The 27,118-nt window shown below is 36.5% G+C and overlaps 1 protein-coding gene across 2 annotated transcripts in view; it reads left to right on the forward strand.

The window, feature by feature from the left end:
- KMT2C (lysine methyltransferase 2C) overlaps window positions 1-27,118 on the forward strand; it is a 306,292-nt gene that overhangs the window by 261,280 nt on the left and 17,894 nt on the right. Inside the window, exons 43-52 of one of the 2 annotated variants that reach the window (XM_078152657.1) lie at window positions 484-2,169; window positions 11,668-11,880; window positions 13,043-13,207; window positions 13,902-14,040; window positions 14,237-14,384; window positions 19,708-19,886; window positions 19,984-20,126; window positions 24,121-24,373; window positions 25,379-25,518; window positions 26,998-27,105. In XM_078152657.1, coding sequence (XP_078008783.1) covers window positions 484-2,169; window positions 11,668-11,880; window positions 13,043-13,207; window positions 13,902-14,040; window positions 14,237-14,384; window positions 19,708-19,886; window positions 19,984-20,126; window positions 24,121-24,373; window positions 25,379-25,518; window positions 26,998-27,105 — 3,174 coding nt within the window. Of the gene's footprint in view, window positions 1-483; window positions 2,170-11,667; window positions 11,881-13,042; window positions 13,208-13,898; window positions 14,041-14,236; window positions 14,385-19,707; window positions 19,887-19,983; window positions 20,127-24,120; window positions 24,374-25,378; window positions 25,519-26,997; window positions 27,106-27,118 lie in introns of both variants that reach the window. The other variant, XM_078152656.1, reaches the window with a different exon arrangement.

Genomic DNA, 27,118 nt, shown 5'->3' on the forward strand with positions numbered 1-27,118 from the left:
GCTTCCAGCTTTTTCAACTTGCAGTTTTCAGAGCTAGTTCTAGGGGTGTGTAAGTTTTCAGTGCTTCCAAGATGGTGCAGTCCTGGGAGAGGTGTGATCACTGATCTCCTGGTCTGTGCTCTAGTCCTTACCCAGAAAGCAAGGTGTGGAGTATTATGTATGAGATACCTCAGGTAGTAGGCCAGGTTAGGTGGATTGTAGAGTAGATAAAGGAGGGTTAAGTAAGTACTGGTGATATGAATACTATATACCTAAAACTGCTGTTGTTAAGAAATTGTTTTCTAATCCTGCTGTTGTCCAATAAAAATTTTTTCTAGTCTCAACTTCTAAACCCCTTCCGTCTAATTTAGTCCCTTGAGACCTTATTGACTAATCTAGCTTTTTACTGAGCCTTTCATGTAATAAATGTTTAATTAATGTATATTGAATGAATTAATTGACTATGAATATTGCATACAAATAAATGATATTTCTGTGTTTTAGATTCGGAAACAACAAAAAGAACATGCTGAACTCATTGAGGATTACCGAATCAAGCAGCAACAGCAGTGTGCAATGGCTCCCCCTGTCTTGATGCCAGGAGTCCAGGCTCAGCCCACAATGGTTCCTGGAGGGTCACCAGCAGCAATCAGTCAGCCAAATTTTCCCATAGCATCACAGCAACTTCAACACCAACAGCATACACCTATTATTCCTGGTCAGGCCAATCCTGCAAGAATGCCAAGTTTACCAGGTTGGCAGCCTACAAATACCCCTCCTCGCCTCCCTCTAAATGCTTCAAGGATGCAGCCTCCAATGCCTCCAATACCAATAAAGACTAACGCTCCGGCCCCAGGGTCTACTTCAAATTCAAATCCACAGAGTGGCCCACCTCCCAGAGTAGAATTTGATGATAATAACCCCTTCAGTGAAAGTTTTCAAGAGCGAGAACGTAAGGAACGTTTACGAGAGCAGCAGGAAAGGCAACGAATTCAACTCATGCAAGAAGTGGACAGGCAGAGAGTTTTGCAGCAGAGAATAGAAATGGAACAACATGGCATGATTGGATCAGAATTGAGTAATAGGTCCTTGTCCCAGATTCCATTTTTCAGTTCTGACTTACCCTGTGATTTCATACCACACTCTAGACCTCTTCAGCAATCTCCACAACATCAACAGCAAATAGGACTACAACAGCAAAGTATGCAACAGGGATCTGTGAATTCATCCCCCAATCAAACTTTTATGCAGACCAATGAACGACGGCATATCGGCCCTGCCCCTTTTGGACCTGATCCACCGGTTCTTAGTGGCAGTCCAAGTTTCCATTCTGTCAAACAACCACATGGAAATCTTTCTGGGAACAATTTTCCACAAGGCCAGATAAGGCCTTCCTTTACTCCTGGGATGCCCACAGCACTGCAGACAGCTAATACTGGTCCTCCATGTGGTCAAGAGACTACTGTGCCTCATGTACAAAACTATCCAGGATCGAGCCAGTCTCTTATTCAGTTGTATTCTGATATAATTCCAGAAGAAAAAGGGAAAAAGAAAAGAATAAGGAAAAAAAAGAAAGATGATGATGCAGAGTCAACAAAAGCACCATCAACTCCACATTCAGATATAACTGCCCCACCAACTCCAAGTATTTCAGAGCCTACCTCAACCCCAACAGTGGTCACACCCAGTGAGCTTACTCCTCATCTGGTAGAGCAAGAGTCAGCAGAACCCTTGGGCTCATCAACTACTAATGAGGAGATAAATCAGCCATCTTCAGAACTGGAAGATAATCTCTCCAGTAGTGGTTTTTCACAAAGGAATCCACATCATCAGTCCACTGCAGACTCAGAACCTGTAAAGTTCACCTCGGAAGTCCCTAAAAATATTCAAGAAATTAAACTGGAAAAGGCTGAGGCAGAACAATGCCCTGGCCAAACTGAGCCCAAACTGGAGGATCAAACTGGCATTAAAACAGAAGAAAAGACCGTCTCATCAGCCCAGAGTCCAACCCAGTTAGTGAGTGTCCCTCCCTCCAAAGGAGATTCAGGGAATGAACTTTTGAAACATTTATTGAAAAATAAAAAGACATCTTCCCTTTTAAATAAAAAATCTGAAGACAACTCAAGATTAGAAGAAGAGGGTTCTGGGAATAACAGATTAATAGAGAAGCACAAATCGACTGAAGGCCTGGTAAGTTTCAACACTTCTTAAAAACCACCAGGATTTTTTTCTTTCCGACATCCTTTTTATTTTAATGATTTTTATTTTGTAGATGGCACTATTCCATTACTCTCTCCCCCTTCCCCATGTTGTCACATAGGAATCTGTAAATTAAATTAACTTAATCTTATGTTAGTCTTTCTGATCACTACCTTATGGCTTTATTTAATGAAGAGCTGTCTGTCTTCATTAGTGGGCATTTAGTACATTAAAACTCTTATTGATTAGCTTCTTGGTGTATATATATAAGGCTTTCTTACAGGTAACAGGAACAGTTTAATGCTAGTCCCTTAAGTCAGATCTCTACATCTAAATGTTTTCTTCCTCCCTTTAGCCCCATAACCCGTTTTGCTTCAGTGGCACAAAACCATCTGGCTTTTGTTATTCTACATACATGAATTTATATTTATTTTCTTGATTGGAGCAAAAGCTTCACCAGAGAAAGGACGATATTTTATTCTGTTTTGTTACAGTGTGTTATACTTAATAGTTGCTTTATACATATTAGCTGATTATTATATCTGATGTTAGTTTAATTGTTCAGTTTTGTATCTGTCTTTCAGTCCCTTGCATATAAGGTATATTTAATAAATACTTTTGGAGTTGAAGTTAATTAATGGATATTCATCAGCACATATTAATGAAAAGTGAACTTCATTGGTGTGATGTGATCATGGTTTTGTTGACTTTAGAGTTTGTTCCAGAAATCTCTGTTATGACCAATGGTACTAGAAATGGGTTTTAGTTTAGCTTATTTAAGATTTATTTATTCCTTCATTTAAATATCAACCCCCTTCCAAATGAATATTAATATGTTATTTTTCTTCTTTAGATACATTTTTACACTTTCTCCTTGGGTTCTCAAATAGTATCATTGAGGGTGAAGTTCTTAATTCTTTACTATGTTGTTAATGATTTCATATGTGCTGAATTTAATATTTTTCCCTTAATATGAGGCATTTGTTTTCTTAATAAGGGTATGTATTTTTTTCTATGTCTTAAAACATCTGGTATTCTATCATTATCGGGAAGGAAGCAGTAAAGTATATAGGACCCAGGATTTGGAGTCAAAACATTTAGATTTGAATCCCATAGATAGAAGAGTTGTGTAATTTGAATTGAAGGGTATGCTGCATTAAAATGCCTAATGAAAACTCATTGTTAAATTTGATGCCAGCTATTCTTTTTTAAAGTAAAATTTGTTGATATCTTTTGTTATTATATTACTTACATTTCCCAAGGTATATCTCCTCTTCCCCCTCCCAGAGAGCCAATTCTTATAACAAAGAAAAAAAAAAGTCAGTAAAACTGAGCTGAAACATACTGAAACTCTGGTATTATCTATTGTCATTCACATCTATATCCCCCAACCTCTGCAAAAAGGGGAAGGAGATGTCTTCTAATACTACTTCTTTGGGACCACACGTGATAATATAATTTTGTTGGCATTCAGTTTCAGTTGTTAGTCATTGTGTATATAATTTTTTGTGGTTCTGCTTGCTTCATTTTACATTAGTTCAGATAAGTCTTCAAATACTTCTCTATATTTATCATATTCATTGTTTCTTACAGAATAATAATATTCTAATATATTCCTAATAAATGGGTATCAATGATACTTTGAGTTCTTTGCTGCCATAAACTGTATTGCTGTGAGTATTTTAGAATATATGGAATTGACCTCTTTGGACCATATACCTAACAGTAATGATCTTTGTGTGTCAGAGACTATAGAGATTTTAGTCACTTTATCTGCATCTCATAGTTACCCACAATACAATAGTACTCCATCGCAGTTATGTGCCATAGCTTGTTTAGCCATTCCCCAATTGGTAAGCATCCCCTTAATTTCCACTCCTTTGCCACAACAAAAACAGCTGCTATGAATATTTTTTATATAGGTTCTTTACCTTTTTCTTTGATCCTTTTGTGATACAGACTTAGTAGTGGTGTTGTTAGGTCAAAGGGTATACACAGTTTTATAACCCTTTGAAACGATTCCATGTTGTTCTCCAGACCAGTCCCTTATTCCACCAGCAGTTCATTAGTGTACCTTTTTTTCCCTCGTTCCTTCCAGCATTTGTCATTTCTGATAGATGTGAGGTGGTATCTCAAACTTGTTTTAATTTTACTTTCTCTAATCAACAGTGATTTAGAGTGTTTCTTCATATTTCTTTAGATAGCTTTGATTTTTTTATTCTGAAAGCTGCCTGTTCATATCCTTTGAGCATTTATCAATTGGGGAATGACTTGTATTCTTATAAATTTCAATCAGTTCTCTATGCATTTGAGAAATGAGGCTTTTATCAGAGATACTTGGCTGTAAAAATTGTTTCCCAGCTTTCTGCTTTCCTTTTGATCTTGGTTGCATTGGTTTTGTTTGTGTAAAACCTTTTTAATTTAATATAATCAAAATTATCCATTTTACATCTTATAATGCTCTCTGTCTCTTGCTTGGTCATAAATTCTTCCCTTCTCCATAGATCTGACAGGTAGACTAATCCTTGCTTTCTTAATTTCTGCTATACCATTTTCCAGTTTTCCTAGCAGTTTTTTTGTCAAATAGAGAATTCTTATCCCAGAGCCTGGAATCTTTGGATTTATCAACTGCTGGATTACAGTGGTCATTTACTACTGTGTCTTGTGTACCTAATCTGTTTCACTGATCCACCATTTTATTTCTTAACCATTACCAGATAGTTTCGATAATTGCCACTTTATACTGTAGTTTGAGCTCTGGTATGGCTAGGCCTCTTTCCTTTGCATTTTTTAAATTAATTTCATTGATACTCTTGACCTTTTATTCTTCCGGATTTTGTTATGATATTTTCTAGCTCTATAAAATAATTTTTGGTAGTTTGATTGGCATGGCAGTGAATAAGTAAATTAAGTAGAATTGTTATTTTTATTGTATTAGCTTGGTCTACCCTGAGTGATTGATATTTTCCAGTTGTTTAGATCTGGTTTTGTTTGTTTTGAATGATAAGTATTTTATAATTGTGTTCATATAGTTCCTTGGTTTGTCTTGGTAGGTAGACTCCCAAGTATTTTATACTGTCTACAGTTCTTTTAAATGAAATTTATCTTTCTTTCTCTTGCTGCTGGTCTTTGTTGTTTATATGTAGAAATGTTGATGATTTTTGTGGGTTTCTTTTATATCCTGCAACTTTGATAAAGTTGACAATTATTTCAAGTAGTTTTTAGTTGATTCTCTAAGATTCTCTTAGGTATACCATCATAGTGTCTACAAAGAGTGATAGATTTGTTTCCCCATGGCCTACTCTAATTCAGTTTTTTTCTTTTATTGCTAAAGTTAATATTTCTAGTACAATAATGAATGATAGTGGTGATAATGGGTCTCCTTGCTTTGCCCTTGATCTTATTGGGAAGACTTCTAGCTTATTCTCATTACAAATAATGCTTTCTGATGTTTTCACATAAATAATACTTTTCCACTTGCAACCTACAGCTTAAGAAGCGCTATTCTGTGGTACCTTTTAGCAAGATGTAGTTTCCCTGCTTATCTCTTTCAACTAGATCTATTTTTGCTTTGAGATCACGATTGCTACCCCCTAATTTTTTTTCTTCAGCCAAAACATAATAGATTCTATTCCATCCCCTTACTTTTACTCTTTGTGTGTGTGTGTGTCTCTGCTTCAAATGTGTTTCTTGTAAACAACATATTATAGGATTCTTATTTTAAATCCATTTTGATATCTCCTTTTTTTATGAGAGATGTCAGCCCATTCACATTCACAGTTACAATTATTGTTTATTTCCCTCCATCCTATTTTTCCCCTTTTTATCCTTTTTTTCTCTCTCTCCTTTTTTCCTGTCCCTTCTCACCAGTGTTTTCCTTCAGACCACCACCTCCTTCCCTTTTCTCTTCTTTCAGCCTCTTCCCCAAATGCTTTTTCTTGTCCCCCTCCCTTCCAACTTCCCTATGGGCCAGAGTAAGATAGGTTTCTATACCCAGCTAAGTGTGTATGTTATTCTCTCTTTGAGCCAAATCAGATGGAAATAAGATTCAAACAATACTCATACCGCTCTCCCATTTCTTTCCCTCTACTGTAATAGATTTTTCATGCCTTTTCATGTTTTCATAATTTACCCTATTCTGCCTCTCCCTTCCCTTTTCTCCTAGTGCAATCTTCTTTCTCACCCCTTAATTTCTTTTTTTTTTAATATCATCCCATGAAAGTCAGCTTATACATACACCCTCTGTCTATGTATACTCCTAACTGCAGAGATACAGTTCTTAAGAGTTACAAATAGGGGCAGCTAGGTGGCACAGTGGATAGAGCACTGGCCCTGGAGTCAGGAGAACCTGAGTTCAAATCCAGCCCCAGACTCACTAGCTGTGTGACCCTGGGCACGTCAATTAACCCTGATTGCCTCACACCCCCCCCCACACACACACACCCCCGCCCCCCACCAAAAAAAATAAATAAAAGAGTTAAAAATATCATCTTCCCGTGTAAGGATGTTAAAGACTTTAACCTTTTCTGAATAACTTAAGGGGTTTTTTTCCCCTGTTTATCTTTTTATGGTCCTATTGAGTCTTGTATTTGAAAATTGAATTTTCTGTTCAGCTCTGGTCTTTTCATCAAGAATGTTTGAAAGTCTCCTATATCATGTCCATCTTTTCCCCTGAAAGATTATGTTCAGTTTTGCTAGGTAGTTGATTCTTGCTTGTAATCCAAGCTCCTTTGCCTTCTGGAGTATCATATTATTCCAAGCCCTCTTATCCTTTAATGTAGAAGATGCTAGATCCTGGGTAATCTTGACTGTTTCTCCACGATATTTGAATTCTTTCTTTCTGACTGCTTGCAATATTTTTTCCTTGACATGAGAGTTTTGAAATTTGGCTGTAATATTCCTGGGAGTTTTCATTTTGAGATTTCTTTCAGATAATCAGTAGATTCTTCTAATTACTATTTTACCCTTTGGTTCTAGGATATCAGAGCAGTTTTCCTTGATAATTTCTGGAAAGATGCTATCCAGGCTCTTTTTTTTGACCATGGCTTTCAGGTAGTCCAGTAATTCTTAAATTGTCTCTCCTGGATCTGTTTTCCAGGTCAATTGTTTTTCCAGTGAGATATCTTACATTTTCTTCTACTTTTTCATTCTTTTGATTTTTGTTTTACTGATTCTTGATATCTTACAGTAATTAGCTTCTGCTTGCCTAGTTTTAATTTTTATGGAATATTTTTTTCCATTAGCTTTTGTAACTCCTTTTCCTCTTAGCACATTCTACTTCTTTTCTTCAGTACATTTTTGTACATCTTTTTCTGGGGTGTGTGTGTGTGTGTGTGTGTGTGTGTGTGTGTGTGTGTGTGTGTGTGTGTGTGTGTGTGTGTGTGTTCTTTCTTTACCAACCAGTGGACTCTTTTTTTCATGATTTTCTTGCATAACTCTCATTACTTCCCTTATTTGTTTTTTAAAATCTTTTTTGAGCTCTTCCAGGAGGACTTCTTAAGCCTAATACCAATTCACACATAGGTGCTTTGACGTTGTTATCCTCTTCTGAGTTTGTGTTGCGATCTTCCCAGTCACTTTCTTTGGTAAGGGCTTTTTTTGGTTTGTTTTGTTTTTTGCTCATTTTCCAGCCTTTTTCGTGACTTTTAAAATTGGCCTCTGCTCCTGGAATACAGGAGGCACTATCCCAAGCTTTTATGCAGGGGGCTAGGGCCTGGTCATTGGCTTACAGGCAGCTCACCTGCTGTGCTGGGGCTGGGGGCCTCCTCCTGACGTGCCTGACACTACCTGTGATGGGCTATACTTCCCTTTTACCTGAATGAGACTGATCTTTCCTGCAGTCCTTTTAAGTTATATTGGGCTGGAAAATTGTTTAACTCCATCCTTTTGTGGGTTCTGTCACTTGATTTAAAGTTGTTTTAGAGGGCACTATTGGGGAGAGCTAAAGCAACTTCTTGCCTTTTCTATGCCATCTTGGTTTCGCCCACCCCAGGAAATTTGTGAACAGAAGCATAACAATGAGAAGGTTTAGGGCATGCAAAGGAAACAAATAGTTTACTTTAGTTGTAGTGCAGAGTGTTTGGAAGGGAATCTTGTGAAAAGAGGCTGTAAGGTAGAGTAGTGCCATATTTTTTAGAAAACCATAAATACCAGACTAAGGAATTTGAGTTTTTATGTAGTTGGCAGTATCGAGCTACCTGAAGCACTTTGAATAGAGGAATGAGTCAGCCCAGTGCATAAGGAAAAACACCAGGAACATGAATGATTGGTTTATGAGAATACAGACTAATAGTTGGCAAACCTGTTTAGTAAGTTATTCTGATAGTTTAGTTGAGTGACTAGAAGACCTGCTCAAGGGTTGTAGTAGAACTAGAGTGACCAGGAATTGGATGCAAGAGAAAACATAGAGGTATAAAGTCAATAAAACCTGGTAACTGAGAGGTGGTTGAGAAGGAAGAGTAACACTTAGGTTTTCTCTTGTGGGAGAATGAATGGTAGTGCCATTCTGTGAATAAAGAGGTGTGGTGGAAAGAGAAGCTTAATTTTAAACAACTGGAGGTTGCAGTACCCATATAATATTCAGCTAAGAGATGGAGATAAATTCCTAGAGCTGTCTATTTGGGAATTATCTGTTAATATTAAGTTGAAAATGTTTAGTTGTTGGGGAGAGGGAGAAAAGCAAAGTTACTATTATTTTTATAACTGAAAAAAAGTCTGTGAACCTGTATGACAGTTTATTTTGTTTATGTTGTGATTGTTTTTAAAAATTGATACTTGTATGGCAGAGTTAAATTCTTAATAATGATAACTAACTTAATAATGAGAACCATATTGAACTTTAAAGTTTACAAATGGGTTTTATATACATACGTTAGCTAATTTGTTTCTCAGCACAACTCTGTAAGACACAGGTACTATATCCATTTTACAGATGAGCAAACCAGAATTCAGCGAAATATAGTGTTTTTGCCATGGCTTCTTTTGCTTATAAGATCAGATGGTGAGTTTGGGGTGTTTCTGAACAAAGAGTAGCATTCTAGCCGCCATGACACATTGAGTTATAGTTATAGTTCATTTACAGATTAAGCCCAGTTTCAAAATATATTGTACTAGTAAGGTTTGACTTAGTGAATTATTAATATTAATGACTAGCCTCTGTAATTAGAGACTATACTTCCAACTCAACAAACATGTAGGAAGTACACATATAATTTTTATTGCATGCAGGTTGTGGAAGGTTCAGATAACAATAAGGTTTGAAAATGTTATGTTTATGGTTTCTCTAGTTTATGGTTGTCTCTTTTACTGACATTCTCCTCTGATATTTTAAAACATTATACTGGTGATCTGGAGTTCTTAAAAATCACGCTACAACCTCTAATAGAACCTACTGATTAGGAAGGCCTCTTTGACACTCTTTTCCCCCTTAGCCCCCAAGTTGCCAGTGATCTTCCCCTAATTCCCCCTCATGCCCAACATTCCCCAAACCTTATAGAAGACTCTGCTTTATACCTCTCTAATGCCGTAATCATATATTGTTTTTATTAAGACTATCTTTATATCAAACACCCTCACTAAAATTGGCAGATACTGTACTTTACCTAAATGTTGTGTGCGCACACGCAAACACACACACCTTCACCACCACCACTACTGCTTTTATTTATTCCATTTCTCATTCCAGTGGGATGGAGAATTGGATTGAGCATGGTACCAGTAACAGAATGTGTGGTTTTTGCTGAGAAGCAGCTTAGCCAGATTCAGTTCCCAGTAAGTTAACTACTAGATTATGTTTTGTTTTGTTGGCTACAACCATTCAAGAAGAGCTTTTGCCCAAAACATGTGGCCCTTTGACTGAGTCCAAGCTTCACAGAACAAATCCCCTTAATAAAAGGAATTGTTCTGTCAAACTTGGACTCAGAAGACGGCAGCCAAGGACCTAAAAGGCTGCAGGTTCCCCACCCCTGCTCTAGTATTTTATGCTGTCCCCCATTCACAAATCAATATTAATACTATTTTTTTTCCTCATCACATAATCAGGGAGCCAGCTTTGATAACTTAACACAGTGATTTTGGCTGTAATTAGCTGAAGTTAGAATTCCCATTTTTTCTTTTTACCAACCTAAGAAATCCTGATCATTCAACCTGATATTTTCAAGCCATCAGAATAAATGAAATATGGTTTATCTTTACCACTTCACTAGATTTGCCTGTGTTGTGTATTTTGTTCAGTTTTGTTCAGTGTATTTTGTTTGGCCTAAAGAAATGACGAACCATTTCCAAGCATTCATTATTAGCTTCTATTTTGAAAGTTAATTTTGGGGCAGCTAGGTGGCGGAATGGATACAGCACTGGCGCTGGAGTCAGGAGGACCCGAGTTAAAATGCGGCCTCAGACACTTGACACTTAACTAGCTGTGTGACCCTGGGCGAGTTTGCCTCACCAAAAAATGGAAAGAAAAAAAAAAGTTACTTTTAGTGGTCTTTGACTTTTTCTTATCTTTCTGTAATAATAACAGCAAGCACTTCAGTAAGTTTATAGTTACAAAGTACCTTTAAAGGCATTACCTAATTTGTGTCTCCCAAGTACCAAACACATTGCTTTTACACAGTTAATCAGCAAGTGTCCTTCAGATTCATCTATAGTTATCAAATAGCATATACTTCTGCACACATAACTGGAATGTTCAAGTCTTAAACATTTCTTTAGATAATTTCTCCAGTCCCTAGCTTGAGAAAAGAGTAGCATCTGTATTCAAAAGAGAAAATAACAGGTTTTTCCTGAAAAGGAAATACTTCTGAATAGTTAGCCACAAAGTAATGAAAAGGAGAAGCAAAGTTTATATGAATTATCTAGTCTGATTTAATATAAGCATAATCCAGTACATATTTTGTCAGGATTTATAAGTGTTATAATTTGGATGATCAACATAATACATTTGTGTTATATGTGTTCGTCTCTTTCATTAGGGAATACTAGTTGTCTCACAAAGCTTCTTGAAACTGGCAAAGGTATTTCCCAGGTGCCTTTATTCTTAGATTTCCCCCTGTAGATCAACACTACCAGGGAAGAATAAAAGATTTACATGAGTGGGCTAAGATGTCCTGGCTGTCATAACCCTGAGACCCTAGAGCACAGTACTTCTACAACTTATAGTCTGCAGAGTGTGAATTATGTTTTTCTTCCTTGTTGGCAGTAGCAAAAAGCATGTTCAGGCTCAGAGGGTAATGGCTGTTTCCTGTTTTGATCTCATTTGAAAAGTACTTGTTTTCTATTTCCTTTTGTCCTTTAGTGTATTGAGCTGAAGACAGTGTCCCCAAATGTAAATAGCATCTTTAAAATAATTCCCATTTGTGGCCATTTGCCATCTTCTTATCACCATATATCATCAAATGAATTGAATCATGGTTTAGAGTAGGACTAGCATGAAATAAATATTGAATGCATGGTTGGTCCATTTTGATTTCTTGATTTCCATATTTCTGCTAGCCAACTCCAGGAAACCAGATACATAGTGGCCTTGAATGTGGAAATAACTTGCAGACCAAAACTGATGTACTAAGTGAAAACAAGAAGCAACGGAGCAAACGAACTCAGAGGACTGGAGAAAAGGCAGCACCTCGTTCTAAGAAAAGAAAGAAGGATGAAGAGGAAAAACAGTCTATTTATTCTAACACAGACACATTTGCCCACTTGAAACAGGTGAATTATTAGGAGTAGTTCCTTTGAGGGTTTGGAGAAAATTTTAAATATTAAAAAAAAACATTTTGGCTTCACTCTTAGAATGAGAATTTTTCCCAGAAAGTACACATAAACCAGCCTCCTAATTGATCATTTCCCTGCGTATTGTGGTGATCCTATTATGATCACCTATTAAAACCTCTGATAGAACCTTCTAATAGAAAGTTGTTAAAAAAGCCTTCTTATTAGGAGGCTTCCCTCACACTCTCTTTTCCCTTTTCCTTGCAAATTTTCCTTAATAGATGGATGAAATCAGTGGTTATTGGGTATTCTTCACAACCAAGGCATATACCCTCAGTCTTAGAAAGTCATTTATCCTTTCTTTTGGCCTTAGAAACCAAACAAAATGGAGCTGAGTGACTCTTTTCCACAACAGAGAGCTACAGGTCCTTCCCATAATTGTTAAATCATGGATACATAGCCTTCGTTGGTGTCTTAAGCACTGTATCTCCCCTAGAGTAGTTTTTCACATGCAGTACATTCTTAATATGATTTTTTGAAAAATAATAATGTCTAGAATTTATATAGAGCTTTCATTTTTGCAAATGACTTTACTATGTCATTTGATTTCTCACAACCACCCTAGGAAATAGTTGCTAATATCATTCCCAACTTTACAGATGAGGGAACAGAGGCAGACAGAAAATAAGTGATTCATCCCAAGTCACACAACTATTAAGTGAGCTAGCTTCAAACTAAAGTCTAACTGACTCTAGATCCATTGATTGGTGTATCTACTGCTTTACTTAGTTGCCTTATTAAACATGTTGATTGAATTTAAAGTAACATCCAATCATACTACCCCTCAGCTTTTCCCTTTTCCTGATGTGGAAAAAATAAGGCCCAGAGATTTGCAGAAGACACAATATCTACCTGTTTTGGCCACCCTAAAAAGATGAATTTCTATCTTATTTTAAAAACACGTCAAGTTAATGTGCTTTACTCTCCCTCAATGTAATCCAGTGTCCTGATAATTTGGTTTAGGGGGAAGGGGCTTTAAGTATTTTACCTTACATCTTTTTGAGTCTTTACTTGCTGTCTTGCTTAAAGAAAATAATTGATACTGTAATATTGTTTGCTTCTTGTCTATCATCTATATCACTTTTACATATTTTTTCAATAGCAGCTCTCTCTGCTTCCTCTAATGGAACCAATCATTGGAGTGAACTTTGCCCACTTTCTTCCTTATGGCAGTGGCCAATGTAATAGTGGAAATCGCCTTCTAGGAGCTTTTGGCAGTGCCACCCTTGAAGGGGTCTCAGACTATTATTCTCAATTGATCTACAAGGTATGGATTTTTTTCCCATCTATTTTTGCCTTGTCCAAACTGAGATAGTTTCATCTATGTATTAAATTACTTCTTCCTGGGTTTATATTCTGAGCCTTATCTAAGAGATAGATTTCAAACAAACAGAACAGCTCCTCTGAAGCATCTGATATGTTAAGGTTGTCCTTTTTTGGAGTTTTGACTTTTATTTGTCTCTATAAATATGAGTTCACATTCATGACGTAGCTACAGAACATTTGTAGTTATCCAAGAAAACGAGTTGTAATTATAGTTTCATGAAACTAGTTTCCAATTCCTTATCAAAACATTTAGATCAGCAAAGCATTTCTTAATGAGAATTTGATGAGACCATTTCTTGGTTTAGTATTCCAGGTTTTTTTTGGTTTTTGTTTTTGTCTAAACTTAAAAGTTTTTTGAGAAAACAAAAATTAGATGTTAGAGGGCTGTATGTCTAAGGATCCATCCTATAGAAAAAGCTAACTGTATTCCATAAAAACATCTATTTCAGGCTTAGTAAAAGAATTATTGACCCATTTTTTGCTTTTATTTAATCATCTGTCCATTTAGAAGTGAAGATCCTAGTTACTAAAATCACTAAGTCATTACCTCCATGTTCATGGAACTAAGTTTTGTTGTCATTGTTGGACAAATACAATTTCTGCCTATTTATTTTATATCTTTTGATCTCCAGCAGAATAACTTGAGTAACCCTCCTACACCTCCGGCTTCTCTTCCTCCTACTCCTCCTCCTGTGACCTGTCAAAAGATGGCAAATGGCTTTGCAACCACTGAGGAACTTGCTGGCAGAGCTGGAATGTTAGTGGCCCATGATGGTATGATGAACCTAACACTTTCATCATGTCAAATTGTCATTTCCCAAAGTACAAAATATGTAATAATATTTAACTTCAGCACATGAATATACATATATACATGAGATTATTTTCTTTAGTTGCCTCTGATTTTGTCAGGTTTCATATACACATGAAATAATCAGTTTGAATATTTGTTGTGCTTTTGTGTTTTCAGTTACTAAAGCTCTTGGGCCTAAACAGTTTCCACTGCCCTTCAAACCACAGGATGACCTCCTGGTCAGAGCTATGGCCCAAGGCCCCAAGACTGTGGATGTTCCTGCTTCACTTCCAACACCTCCTCACAACAATCAAGAAGAGCTAAGGTAAAAGCTTCTTATTCCCAGAAGTGTTCTTAATATTGTTTTATCATAAGATTTTATAGGAAGATGTGTATGTAAAGCTGTTTTAACTTTACAGTAGATTTTACAAATAATGGTACGACACGTTTGTCCAGCTTGGTTGTCTTATGGAGAGCTTTTATAGAAAATCAGTCTGGGAGCCAATGCTGGGGTAAGACCTGTGATATCACTGGGATAGGAAGCTCCTGAGGAGGCACCTTCTCTGCAAGGCTGTAAAATGTATTGTGATTCCTACTGATGTTACAGACATAGCTAAAATGACTGATATGACCAGCACTATCTTTTCAGTAGTTCATACAAAGTTGCTAAAGCTTACTAATTATTCATCACATTTCTCATGGTTTCAGAACTAAATTTTTTAATTCACTTAATTTTGTTATTTTATTGTGTTTTTTCTTTCTTGGTCTGCATAGTGTTTAGCATAGTTTCTGGTACAAAGTGAGCACCTAATAAATGCTTACTGACTATATATTTATCACCCTTAGCACTGTCTCGTATGCTGTAGGAAAGTCATTTTTCTATATCATTTTAAAAGTGATTTTCCTTAGGCGCAGTTCTGTTTATATCATTCTCCTCAGTAAACTCCTGTGACTCTCCCTGCCCTCTAGGACCAAGTTGAAACTTTTTTTGGCTTTTAACATTCCTCAAGACCTGGTTCTGACTTTTCTTTCCTGTGACACTTCTCTCACCTTCATGTTCCTCCCACACACTATTAGCTCTTCCATTTGAGTGCCTTTGCCCTGGTAAAGACTGCAGACCTAATTCCTTTGTCCTCCTGAAGTCATGGAATCCTTTTCTTCCTTCAGGAAGTAGCTCTAGGGGCAGCTAGGTGGCACAGTTGATAGAGCGCTGGCCCCGAAGTCAGGAGGACCTGAGTTCTAATTCAGCCTCAGACCAAACAATTGGTAACTTACTAGCTGTGTGACCCTGAGCAAGTCACTTAACCCCAATTGCTTAAAAATTTAAAAAATAAATAAACAAAAAGAAATCGCTCTAGCAGTGCCTTCAATATGAAGCCTTTCCTTATTCCCCTCACTGCTACTACCTGCCTTGGCTGACTGCCTTATATGTTTATTTGTTGCTGTTTATTCCAAATCTGTTCCTAAAAGTACTTGCCATCTATCCCCTCTCCCCATTGCTAATAAAAAGTAACCTTCTTCCTTGTGAGCAAGGATTCTTTAATTCTTTGTACTTGTATCCTCTGTGCCTACCACATAGTAGGTGCTTTATAGATACTTATTCATTGATTTTTGCCATACTGAAATATTTATCTCTGAGAAACATACCCTATGGCATCTTCAAGAAATATTTCAAGACGTTTTATGAATGACTACATCTTGTTTGGCCAAACATGAATAAGTACTGTGTTCATTTTTTTGGTGAGTGAAGTTAAAATGTATGTGGTTATATTGGAGAATATTGACTTATCAAGGCTCAGATCCAAGAGCTGCAACATTGATAGTATGATTCTCATTTTTTCCTTGTTCAGATGTGAGGACATAAGTAGTGTTACCCTATATCAGACCAAAAATTAAGGACAGGGACTCTTCATTTTTGCTTTATATCATCAACATTTAACTGACCACAGTATCTGGCACTTAACGAATACCTAATAAATGCTTTTTGATTGATTTTTCCATTCATCAGGCTGTAACCTACTATGTGCCAGGCACTGTGATAAGTACTGGGGATACAAAAAATAGGCAAAAGACAGTTCCTGTCCTCTAGGATCTTACAGTTTGACAGGGGGTGACAACACACAAAATACAAAGCAAGTTATATAAAGGATAACAAAAAAATAATTAAAATCAAGAAAACACTGAAATGAAGAGAGGTTGGAGAAGGCTTCTAGTAAAAAAAGGGATTTTAGTTGGGACTTAAAGGAAGTCAGGAAGGTCAGAGGGTAGAGATGAGGGGGAAAATTGTCCCAGACATGGGAGACAGCCAGAATCAAGAGATGGAGTGTCTTGTCCGTGGAACACCTAGGAGGCTAGTGTCAACTGGATTGAAGAATAGTTGTCACAGAGTAAGGTGTAAGAAGACTGAAAAGATAGAAGGGGGGCTAGGTTATGAAAGGCTTTGAGTACCAAACAAAGGATTTAGTATTTGATCCTGGAAGTGATAGGGAGTCAGAGGTGTTTATTGAGTAGAGGAGTGACATGGTTCTACCTGTGCTTTAGGAAAATCACTCTTGTGACTGAATGATGGATGGATTGGGTTGGGCAAGACAGGGCTATTTCAGTAATCCAAGCATAAGGTGATCAGAGCCTACGCTAGAAGGGTGACAGTGTCAGAGGAGAGGAACTATATGGGAATGATGCTGCAGAGGCAAAATCAAACAGACCTTGGCAACAGTTTGTTTCTGGGTGGTGGGAGAGAGTAAGGAGTTGAGAATGACACCTAGGTTTAGAGTGCGAGGGATGAGAAGAATAGTGTTGCCCTTGTAGTAACTGGGAAGGTCAGGAGCAGTTGAGGGGATTAGGGAGAAAGATAATGAGTTCTGTTTTGGATCGTTGGAGATGTGGATTTGGTAGTCAGCAGAGAGTTTGAGGCAAAATAGGTAAATATGAGAACCGCTAGCATAGAGATTGTCATTAAAACCATGGGAACAGTGAGGTGATACAGAAGGAGAACCAAAGAGTATCCAGGCCAGAATCCTGTGAGGTTTCTGTGGTTAGAGGTTATGAACTGGAAGAGGACCCAGAAAAGGAGGCAGAAAGGAGGGGTCTAATAGTAGAACCCTTCATTCAATAAGTGTTTTTTAGGTACAGCTATATGCCAGCCACTGTGTGCTGAGCCCTGGGGATACAAAAAGAGGCACAAGATAGACCTTGCCCTCAAGAGCTTGTCATGTAATGGGGAAACAACATGCAAACAGATGTACACAGAGCAAGCTGTAAGTAGGACAAATATGTAATAATTACAAGGGGGGAAGTATTGGAATTAAGTGGAGTCAGGAAGGTTTCCTGGTGGTGTGATTTTAGTTCACATTTAAAAGAAGCCAGGGAGATCAGTAGTCAGAGTAGAGGAGAGAAAGTGTTCCAGGCATCAGAGAAAATGCCTGAAGCCCTGAGATATGGTGGGTCTTATTCCTGGAGCAGCCAGGAGGCCAGTGTCACTGGATCAGAGGGTACTTCTTGGGGAATGAGGTGTAAGAAGACTGTGCAAAGGTAAGGAGGGGTTTGGGTTGTGAAGGGCTTTGAAAGTCAAACAGAGCATTTTGTATTTGAACCTGGTAGCTATAGGAAGTCAATGGAGTTTATTAAGTAGGGGGAGTTAGTGGAGGTGACAGGGTCAGAACCTGGCTTTTAAGAAAATCATTTTGATGGATGAATGGAGGATGAATGTGAGTGGGTAGAACTTGAGGCCCACCAGCAGTCTATTACTATAATCCGAGCATGAGGTGATGAGGGCCTATCCAGGGGTGCAGAACCTGCGACCTTGAGGCCACATGTGGCCTTCTAGGTCCTTGAATGTGGCCTTTTGACTGAGTCTAAATTTTACAGAACAAATCTTTTATTAAGGGGATTTGTTTTGTGAAGTTTGGATTCAGTCAAAAGGCTGCACTTGAGGACCTAGAGAGCCAGGTGGTCTCTAGGCTACAGGTTCTCCATTCCTGAGAAGACAGAAGGGGTCCTGTTTCAGATATGTTTTGTAGGTGAAAATCAACAGCTTGTATATGGTGGAGTGTGAGATAAGAAGGAACCCAGGGTGACTCCCAGGTTCCTAGCCTGAGGAACTAGAAGGGTGGTGTTGCCCTCTACAGTAATATGGAAGGTAGGGGGGAGGACTTAGGGAGAAAGGTAGTGACTTCTGTTTTGGACACATTAAGTTTTAAGATGTCCACTGAACTTCCAGTTCTAGATGTTTGAAAGGCAGATGGAGGTCAGGAGAGATATTAGGGCAGGAAAGGTAGATTTGAGAATCATAGACAGAAAAATGGTAATTAAAAGTCTATGGAAGCCTATGAGATCATCAAGTGAAGTAGTATAGAAAAAGAAAACGACTCAGGACAGAACCCTGAGGGACACCTACGGTGAGAGGCCATGGTCTAGAAGAGGATCCAGAAAAAGAGCAGCCAGCTAAGTAGAAAGAAAATCAGAATAGAGTGGTGTCCTAAAAATCTCGAGAGGAGAAAGTGTCAAGGAAGAGAGACTGATAACAGTGTCAAAGGCTGCAGAGAAGTCAAGGATAATGAGAATTTAGAAAAGATTTGACAATTAAGATCATTAGTAACTATGGATAGAGCAGTGTAGGTAGATTGATAAGGTTGGAATTTTGAATTTAAGGAATTAGGAAGAGAATGAAAGGAAAGAAAGTGGAAACACCTGTTGTAGACAGCCCTTTCAAGGAGTTTATCTACAAAGGGCAGAAGAGATGCAGGAAAATAGGAGTGAGTGTGGGCACTTGGGTATGTTTGTAGGGAAAAATCCAGTAGCAGAGAGAGATTGAAAATGAGCAAAAGAGTGGGGATGACAGAGGAGTCGATCTTTTGGAAGAGATGAGATGGAATTTGATCTTAAATAAGTTAAAGGGGTTAGCCTTAAAAGGAGTAAGGCCACTTTTCATGTAAGACAGGTGAAAAATGGGATAGTGGTAAAAGGCATCTAAGTGATGGAACATAAGAAATAGGGGAGAAGAGGGGAGTCATCTGTAATTTCTCTTAATTTTCCCTCATAGAACTGTCATCCACGCATCTTCCTAAACTCTTCCTAAATTTTATACATTTTTAAACTCTGCCCTCTATTTGGCTAATAAATTTTATTTGTTTATTGATAGTATAGTATTTATACCTAAACCCTGTCTCTTCCTATTATTAGCTGTGACATTAAGAAATTATTCATTTCTTAATTTTTAATTTCCTCATATAAGAAATCGAGAATCACCCTACTGTTGATGATATGATCAGTATTTCTTATTTCCATAAACTTTCAGGCTACTAGCTGTGTGACCCTGGTCAAGTCACTTAACTCCATTGCCTAGCAAAAACAAAAAAACAAACAAACAAAAACTTTCAGGCCCAGCTTTTGGTCTGAATGTCTAGTAAAGTACCCACGTATCCTTGTGATTACTTGGTAGTTGGAGGATCTTAATTATACTTTTTTCAGTGAGAGTTTGCCAGTTTGAATAGAAGTTGATTCATTTATTTATTAGTCAAATACATACAAAATCTAAAGTTTTCATATTTCTATCACAATAGTGTGCTATTTCATAGTAAAAACAAATAGAAATATAAGAAGTCCCTTACTGGTGAAACTACAAATTTTTATTGCTCCTTTTCTTTCAGGGTCCAAGATCCCTGTAGTGATAGAGACACTCCTGAGAGTTTTGTTCCCTCTTCTTCTCCTGAAAGTGTGGTAGGAATGGAAATAAGCAGGTATCCAGACCTGTCATTAGTCAAAGAAGAACCTCCAGAACCTGTCCCTTCCCCCGTCATTCCAATTTTGCCAAGCAGCAGTGGAAAAGGTAAAATTGATATACGTCACTATTTTTTTTTCCTGAACAATGTAGTGTTAATGTACTTTGGACAAACAGTCCACTTTCACTATTATTTTTTTTTAAGGTTCAGAAGCCAGACAGAATGATATAAAAGCTGAGCCTGGTTCAGGCACCCTATTTTTCACATCGCCATTTGGCCCATCCCAGAATGGCCCTAAATCTGGCCTTATATCTGTGGCAATCACTCTACATCCCACAGCTGCTGAGGTAAGGGATAAAATGTCATACCATTTACACATATACTTATATGCATGGACTATATCTCCTGACTTTCAGATATCAAAATAAAGATCTTTTTATAACATTTAAAATTTGAGTGTTATCTTTTGCAGTTTTTTAAAAATTTGAATATTAATATTTAATGCACCTGCTTGCGCCATTAATATTTAATGGGCCTATTCTGAACACAGACTGAAGCAGACCTTATTTTTTACTGTATTTTTCTTGTACTTCTTTTGTCTCTGTGTTTTGTTTTGCAGCATGGCTAATATGGACATGTTTTACATGACTTTACATGTATAATATCAGATTGCTTTGCTCTCTCAAGAGGAGAGAGAGAAATAAAAATTGACACTGCATTTTTAAAAATGATTGTTAAAATTGTTTTACTTGTAATTGAGAGATATTTAATGAAAAAAATAAAATTTTTTTAAAAATTTACATTCTTTTTAATCTATAAAAATTATTTAATAGCATTTATTACCTTTCCCTCCCATGGCCCTATCATTAAACATTTAAAAATAAATAAAAATCTCATCAATATGCCTAATTGAGTAAAACCTCTTTGGCCACATTTAAAAACGTATGTTTCATTCTGCATTGGACAATATCTCATAAGCTTTGTATCCCCTGCAGTATGCTTATAATAGGTGCTCTATAAATGTTAGATGATTATTATATCTGCTGATTTTGATGTTAGTTGTCTTGTTCAGTTTTATTTCTTTTATTCCTTTCATATAGTATTTAATAAAGCCTTTTTGAATCGAAGTTAATTAATGGACATTCATCAAGGCATGGTAGCAAACAGTCAATTTCATTGGTGTAATATGATCACTATTATGCTGACTTGAGTTTATTCCAGAATCTCTCTTATGATGAATGGTACTGGAAACATATTTTTCTTTAGCTTATTTAAGATTTATTTATTCTTTCATTTAAATATCAAACTTCTTCCAAACGAATATTAATACTTTATTTTTCTTCTTTGGGTACGTTTTTAGATTTTTTCTCTGGGTTCTGAAAAGGATCATTGAGTAGGAGTTCTTGATTCTTTATGATGTTCTTAATGGTTTCATGATCATTCTGCATTCTAAGTCCATTACCTCTGTTTTAGGAGGTGGGTGGCATATGATTTTTCTTTGATTCCCTTGATATTTTTGACCCTTTGTTCTTCCAGATGGATTTTGTTGTTTTGTTTTCTGTCTCTATAAAATAATTCTTTGGTTGTTTGATTGGTGTGGCACTGAATGAGTAAATTAACTTATGTAGAATTGTAGTTTTCATTATATTGGCTCAGCCTACCCATGAGCAATTGATATTTCTCCAGTTGTTTCGATCTCACTATTTGTGTGAGAAGTTATGGTTGTGTTCATGTGGTTCCTTGGTTTGTCTTGGTAGGTAGACTCCCAAGTGTTTTGTATTGTCTACATTTATTTTAAGTGTAATTTCTTTTTCTATCTCTTGCTGCTGGACTTTGTTGGTAATATGTAGAAATGCTGATGATTTATATGGGTTTATTTTATATTCTGCAACTTTGCTGGTTGTTAATTGTTTCAAATAGTTTTTAGTTGATTCTCTAGAGTTCTCCAAGAATAATACCATTGTATCATCTGCAAAGTGATAGGTTTTTTTTCCTCATTGCTTATTTTTATTTCTTCTGTTTCTTGTCTTGTTACAGCTAGTATTTCTATTGAATAATAGTAGTGATTATGTACATCCTTGCTTCACATTATTGGGAAGGGTTCAAGTTTATCTTCATTACAGATAATGCTTGCTCATTGTTTTAGATGGGTACTTATCATTTGAAGAAAGGCTCCATTTATTCCTGTGGCTTCTAGTGTTGTCAATAGAAATGGGTGTTGTATTTTGTCAAAGGCTTTCTCCTGTGGTGGGGATTGGGGTGTTTTGTTGTTGTTGATATGGTTAATTATGGTGATCCATTTTCCTGGTATTGAATTTCCTGATATTCAATCAGCCCTGCATTCCTAAAAAATTCCACCTAGTTATAATATATGATCTTTGATATATTGCTGTGATCTCCTTGCTAATATTTTATTTTACATCTTTGCATCAATATTCATTAAAGAAGTTGGTCTGTAGTTTTCTTTCTGTTTTTGCTCTCCCTTATTTAGATATCAGCACCATATTTGTGCCGTAGAAGAAATTTGGTGGAACTCCTATTTTATTTTATTTTTTTCCAGATAGTTTTCGTAGTATTGGGATTAATTATTAATTAATTAACATTTGGTAGAATTAACTTGTGAATCCATCTGGTCCTGGGAATATTTTCTTAGAGATCCCATTGATGACTTGTTTGATTTCTTTTTCTAAGATAAGGTTATTTAAGTATTCTGTTTCCTCTTCTGTTAATATGGGCAGTTCTTATTTTTTTAAATAGTCATCAATTTCATTTAGATTGTCAGTTTTACTGGCATATAATTGGGCAAAGTAACTCCTAATAATAGCTTTCACTTTATCTTCGTTGGTGATTTCCCCTTTTTCATATTTGATTCTAGTAATTTGGTTTTCTTTTTTCTTTTTATAATCAAATTAACCAGTGGTTGATCTATTATGTTGGTTTTGTTTTTTTTCCTTAAAAGCCAGCTCCTAGTTTTATTTGTTACTTCTCTGGCTTTTTTTTTTTTAACATTTTATTAATCTCCTTTGATTTTCAGGATTTCCATTTCAGCATTTAATGGGGGGGGGTTAATTTGTTCTTTTTTCTAGTATTTTTAATTGCACACCCAATTCACTGGTCTTCTCTTTCTCTCTTTTATTGTTACATATGTTTGGAGAAGTACATTTTCTCCTACATACTACTTTGGCTGCATCCCACAAATTTCGGAATGTTGTCTCATTGTTGTCATTCTCTTCAGTGAAATTAGTAATTGTTTCTATGATCTGTTCTTTGACCCACTCATTCTTAGTCTCTAAATAATTTTTAATCTCTGTTTCCAAAGCCCTTTATTGAAATCTGTCTTACTCAACAGGAAAGTAGGAGAATTAGAAAAAAAAAATCAAGGGCAGTACCCAAAACAGGCAAGTAAGAATATATCATCAGTTATCAGTTCATAGGCTTCCTCTCTCCTATAGTCCTGAATTGGAAAGGTCTTTGTAAGCATGGAGGGTGTCTGTAGGAACATGTAGACTTTTGCAGGTGACTCAAATCACACAATTCCCAAGAGTTGTAGGAAGAAAGATTCCTCTTCATCTTTTATTTGGTGGTGTGCATCTTAGAAGGAAACTGCAGACTGATAATAAGATGGGGCCAGCATTTAGGAGGAGGAAATTGGACTGAACCATATCTGAGTTATGCAGAATTTCAGTTTTGCAAAACTGTTTGCTCCTGCCACTGCCTGCCTTTTTAATAGCAATTAATGATACCAGTTTGGCTGTGAATTTTTGCACAATTACAATTGCAGGTACAAAATGGAAAGATAAATGATGGAAGTAGGCTATTAGTTGGAAAGAGTGACAAGCAAAAAATAGTGTCACTGACATGAAGGATATATATGACTGGGTAAGGGAATCAGTTATATAGACTCAGCAGCACTTCTTCAACTGTAGGACCCCATATAGGGTCATGACCCACTGTGCAGAAGGGGTCATGAGTAGAAAAAGTTTAATATAGAGTGAAGAATGATAATAGAAGGATGGCTCAAAAGCTCCTACAGAAGAGAACAAGATAAAGTTTTGAGTATGTTGGGTAGAGTTCTGGAATATTTGTAGAATGATACACAGAGGAATTGGATTAATAGATTTCTGTTTTACCCTGGTGCAGGGAGTACCTGTAACTGTGTGTTTTTAGGTCTATTATAGTACAGTTAATATTGCTATTTGTCAAATATTAAAATTTTTTTTTGAGAAATCATTAAGTTCCAAAATGTAACAGGAAGATTTCTTAAAACAGTGCTATTTTATGATATCCTCTTGTTCATTGTTACCTTTGGATAACATCCAAACATTTACTTGTTGTTTTTAGAATATTAGTAGTGTTGTGGCTGCATTTTCCGATCTTCTTCACGTACGAATTCCTAACAGTTACGAGGTCAGTAATGCTCCAGATATTCCTTCCCACGTGGGCTTGGTAAATGGCTCTCGCATGAACTCTGGCTTAGAATATCGGCAGCAGTTACTCCCACATGCTCCTCCACCAGTATCCATGAGCCATGGAAGACTAGTAGCCTCTTACAAACTCAAACAAGCAAATATGCCATTTCCTCCAACAAGCAATGGTGAGTTAGTTTATGACATTCTCATTTGCAATTCTTAATCCTTAAGATAAGATTTCTCAGTTTGTTTTTTAGGAGTTTATAACTAATATTTGTATACTGTACCAACCAAGAGACGATATGTATTACATTTATTATTCAGACATTTCCTGAATCCCTAGTACTTTGTTAGGTGTCCTTTTCTATTCTCTAGAAGTATGTGACATAGCAATATAAAACAGAATATATGTGTAAGTCTAGTTGGTGTAGCTAGGTGGTACAGTGAATAGAGTACCGGGCCTGGAGTCAGGAAGACTCATTTTCCTGAGTTCAGATCTGGCCTCAGACACATACTAGCTGTGTGACCCTGAGCAAATCATTTTAACCCTGTTTGCCTTTGTTTCCTCATCTGTCAAATGAACTGGAGAAGGAAATGGAAAACCACTCCAGTATCAATGCCAAGAAAACTCCAAATGGGAACATGAAGAAGAATGATAATAGATGAAATGACTGAACAACAAAATGGTCTATTTGGAGAGGAATAAGTTAAATAGGCTAATTTAACAATTTGATTTTTAAAAATCACCTCTTTCATATGAGGTTCTCCTAGAAGCGTTATTTCACAACAATGAATCTTTAATGCATAAGCATTTTTTGTAAATCTTTGTCATTTTCTTTCACTTTTGCTTGCATAAAATCTATTATTATTATAAAAATAATAACTTTTGTTGAATAATAGTATTTAGTTCATGTCTATAATAGAAAGCACTGCTTATTCTATGTCTGAACTTTCTTTGTATTAATAAAATTATGCAACTTTTACCTCATTCTCTATATCTTCCTTAAATTATGTCTCAGTCCTCTGTTACTCTCTTAAACTCTATTTCCTCAAATAAGACTTGTCATTGTGAATTCGATTGTAAATATTTCCTTTAATGTTTATTTGCAATTCCATAGTATATCATTTCACTTGAAGTACATTCGTGTCTCCAAGTGTTTATAATCTCTTAACAAATTTTTATTTTTCAGGTCTAGCTGGTTATAAGGATCATAATCAAAATATTACTGATAACTCTGCACTCAGACCACAGTGGTGTTGTCATTGTAAAGTGGTCATTCTTGGTAGCGGTGTTCGGAAATCTTTTAAAGGTCCAGGCTTTCTGAAACAGGTATCTAAAAGCTATATTGCTTTTTCTCAATTAAAGTAGATTTGCATACATACACAAGATTTTATATGTAGACATAGATATATAGATATATACACACACAGAGACACATATATACATATAAAAATATAAAGAGATAGTAAAAAACAGAGAGAGACTCATAGTGCAGATTTAAGTTATTAAAGACGTTGGGACATACACACTCAATTGGGTACGAAAAATCTATCTTATCCTACAGGAAACTAGGGGAGATAATAGACAGGAGGGCAGAGTGGGGGAGAGGACAATCAGAAGTACACTTTTGAGGAGGGACAGGGTCAAAGGAGAGAATAGAATAGTCACAACATGACTATTATGGAAATGTTTTGTGTGACTACACATGTGTAACCTATATCAAATTGCTTGCCTTCTCAAACGAGGGTTGGTGGAGAGGGAAGAAGGAAGAGAATTTGGAACTCAGAGTTTTAAAGACTAATGTTAAAAATTGTTTTTACATACAACTGAGGAGTAAGATATGCAGCAATGGGGTATAGAAATCTATCCTGTCCTACAGGAAAATAGAAGGAGAAGAGGATAAGAGAAGGGGGGGGCGCGGTAAATAGAAGGCAGGGCAGATTAGGGGAAGGGGGTATTCAGAATGCGTGCTGTCTTGGGGTGGGGGAGGGGAGAGATGGGGAGAAAATTTGGAACTAAAAATCTTATGGAAGTAAATGTTGAAAACTAAAAATAAATTAATTTTAAAAAATACTTCAGGGATAACCATTCATGTCTGTCTGTCTGTATCTATGTGTATGTGAGTATCCAGGATTCATAACTGTTAAGTTTTCCAAAGTTTGAATGGTGCAGTAATCTTTTTTACATTGTAAATAATCAACCAGACATAAGACATTAGTTTCAATTTTGTAAACTGCAGGTTTTTTTGCAGGGGAAAGGAAGGAACAGGAAATGGTGATAGTAGCACCACAAGTACAAGCATGCATTCTCTCGCTCTCGCGCTCTCACTATGTTGCGCACTCTCTCTCTCTCTCTCTCTCTCTCTCTCGCTCGCTCGCTCTCTCTTTCTCTGGCTCTCTCGCTCTCTTTCCAGCCAAACTGGCTGCTTTTTATGGTCATCTTAGATTCAAGACTGAAATAAATATGAAAAGGAAAAAAAATATTTCTGCTGCTCATGTTTCCTAAGTTCATTTCTCTCCATATACTACATGTCTGTACTAGATATTTGGACAATAGTTACCTTTTACTTTTAAGTCAAAAGTGAGTCACATTTTCTGTAACATAGGATATAAAGTACAAATCTCTGCTTGTGACACTTTCACTCAGTTTTCACTGCCACTTTGTCTGAGGGAAATAATAAATCAGGGGGGGACAGGAGGAGAGTTCTAAGCTACATTCACCAACAGTGTTCAACTTTAGCTCAGTAGGTGTTTCTTGAGTGAGTTATAATGTTGAAATGCTCACATACCTTTTCTCTTTGATTTTCAGGATTCCCAAGAAAGCTCTGATAGAGGGGAAAAGGACACTGTATTTTGTAGTAATAACTGTTTTGTTCTTTATTCAACAACTGTACAAGGAAAAAACTCAGAACACAAGGTAACAATTTAAA

Source organism: Phascolarctos cinereus, unplaced genomic scaffold (genome assembly GCF_003287225.1).
Source record: "Phascolarctos cinereus isolate Bilbo 61053 unplaced genomic scaffold, phaCin_HiC Scaffold_1;HRSCAF=81, whole genome shotgun sequence".
Taxonomy (NCBI): domain Eukaryota; kingdom Metazoa; phylum Chordata; class Mammalia; order Diprotodontia; family Phascolarctidae; genus Phascolarctos; species Phascolarctos cinereus.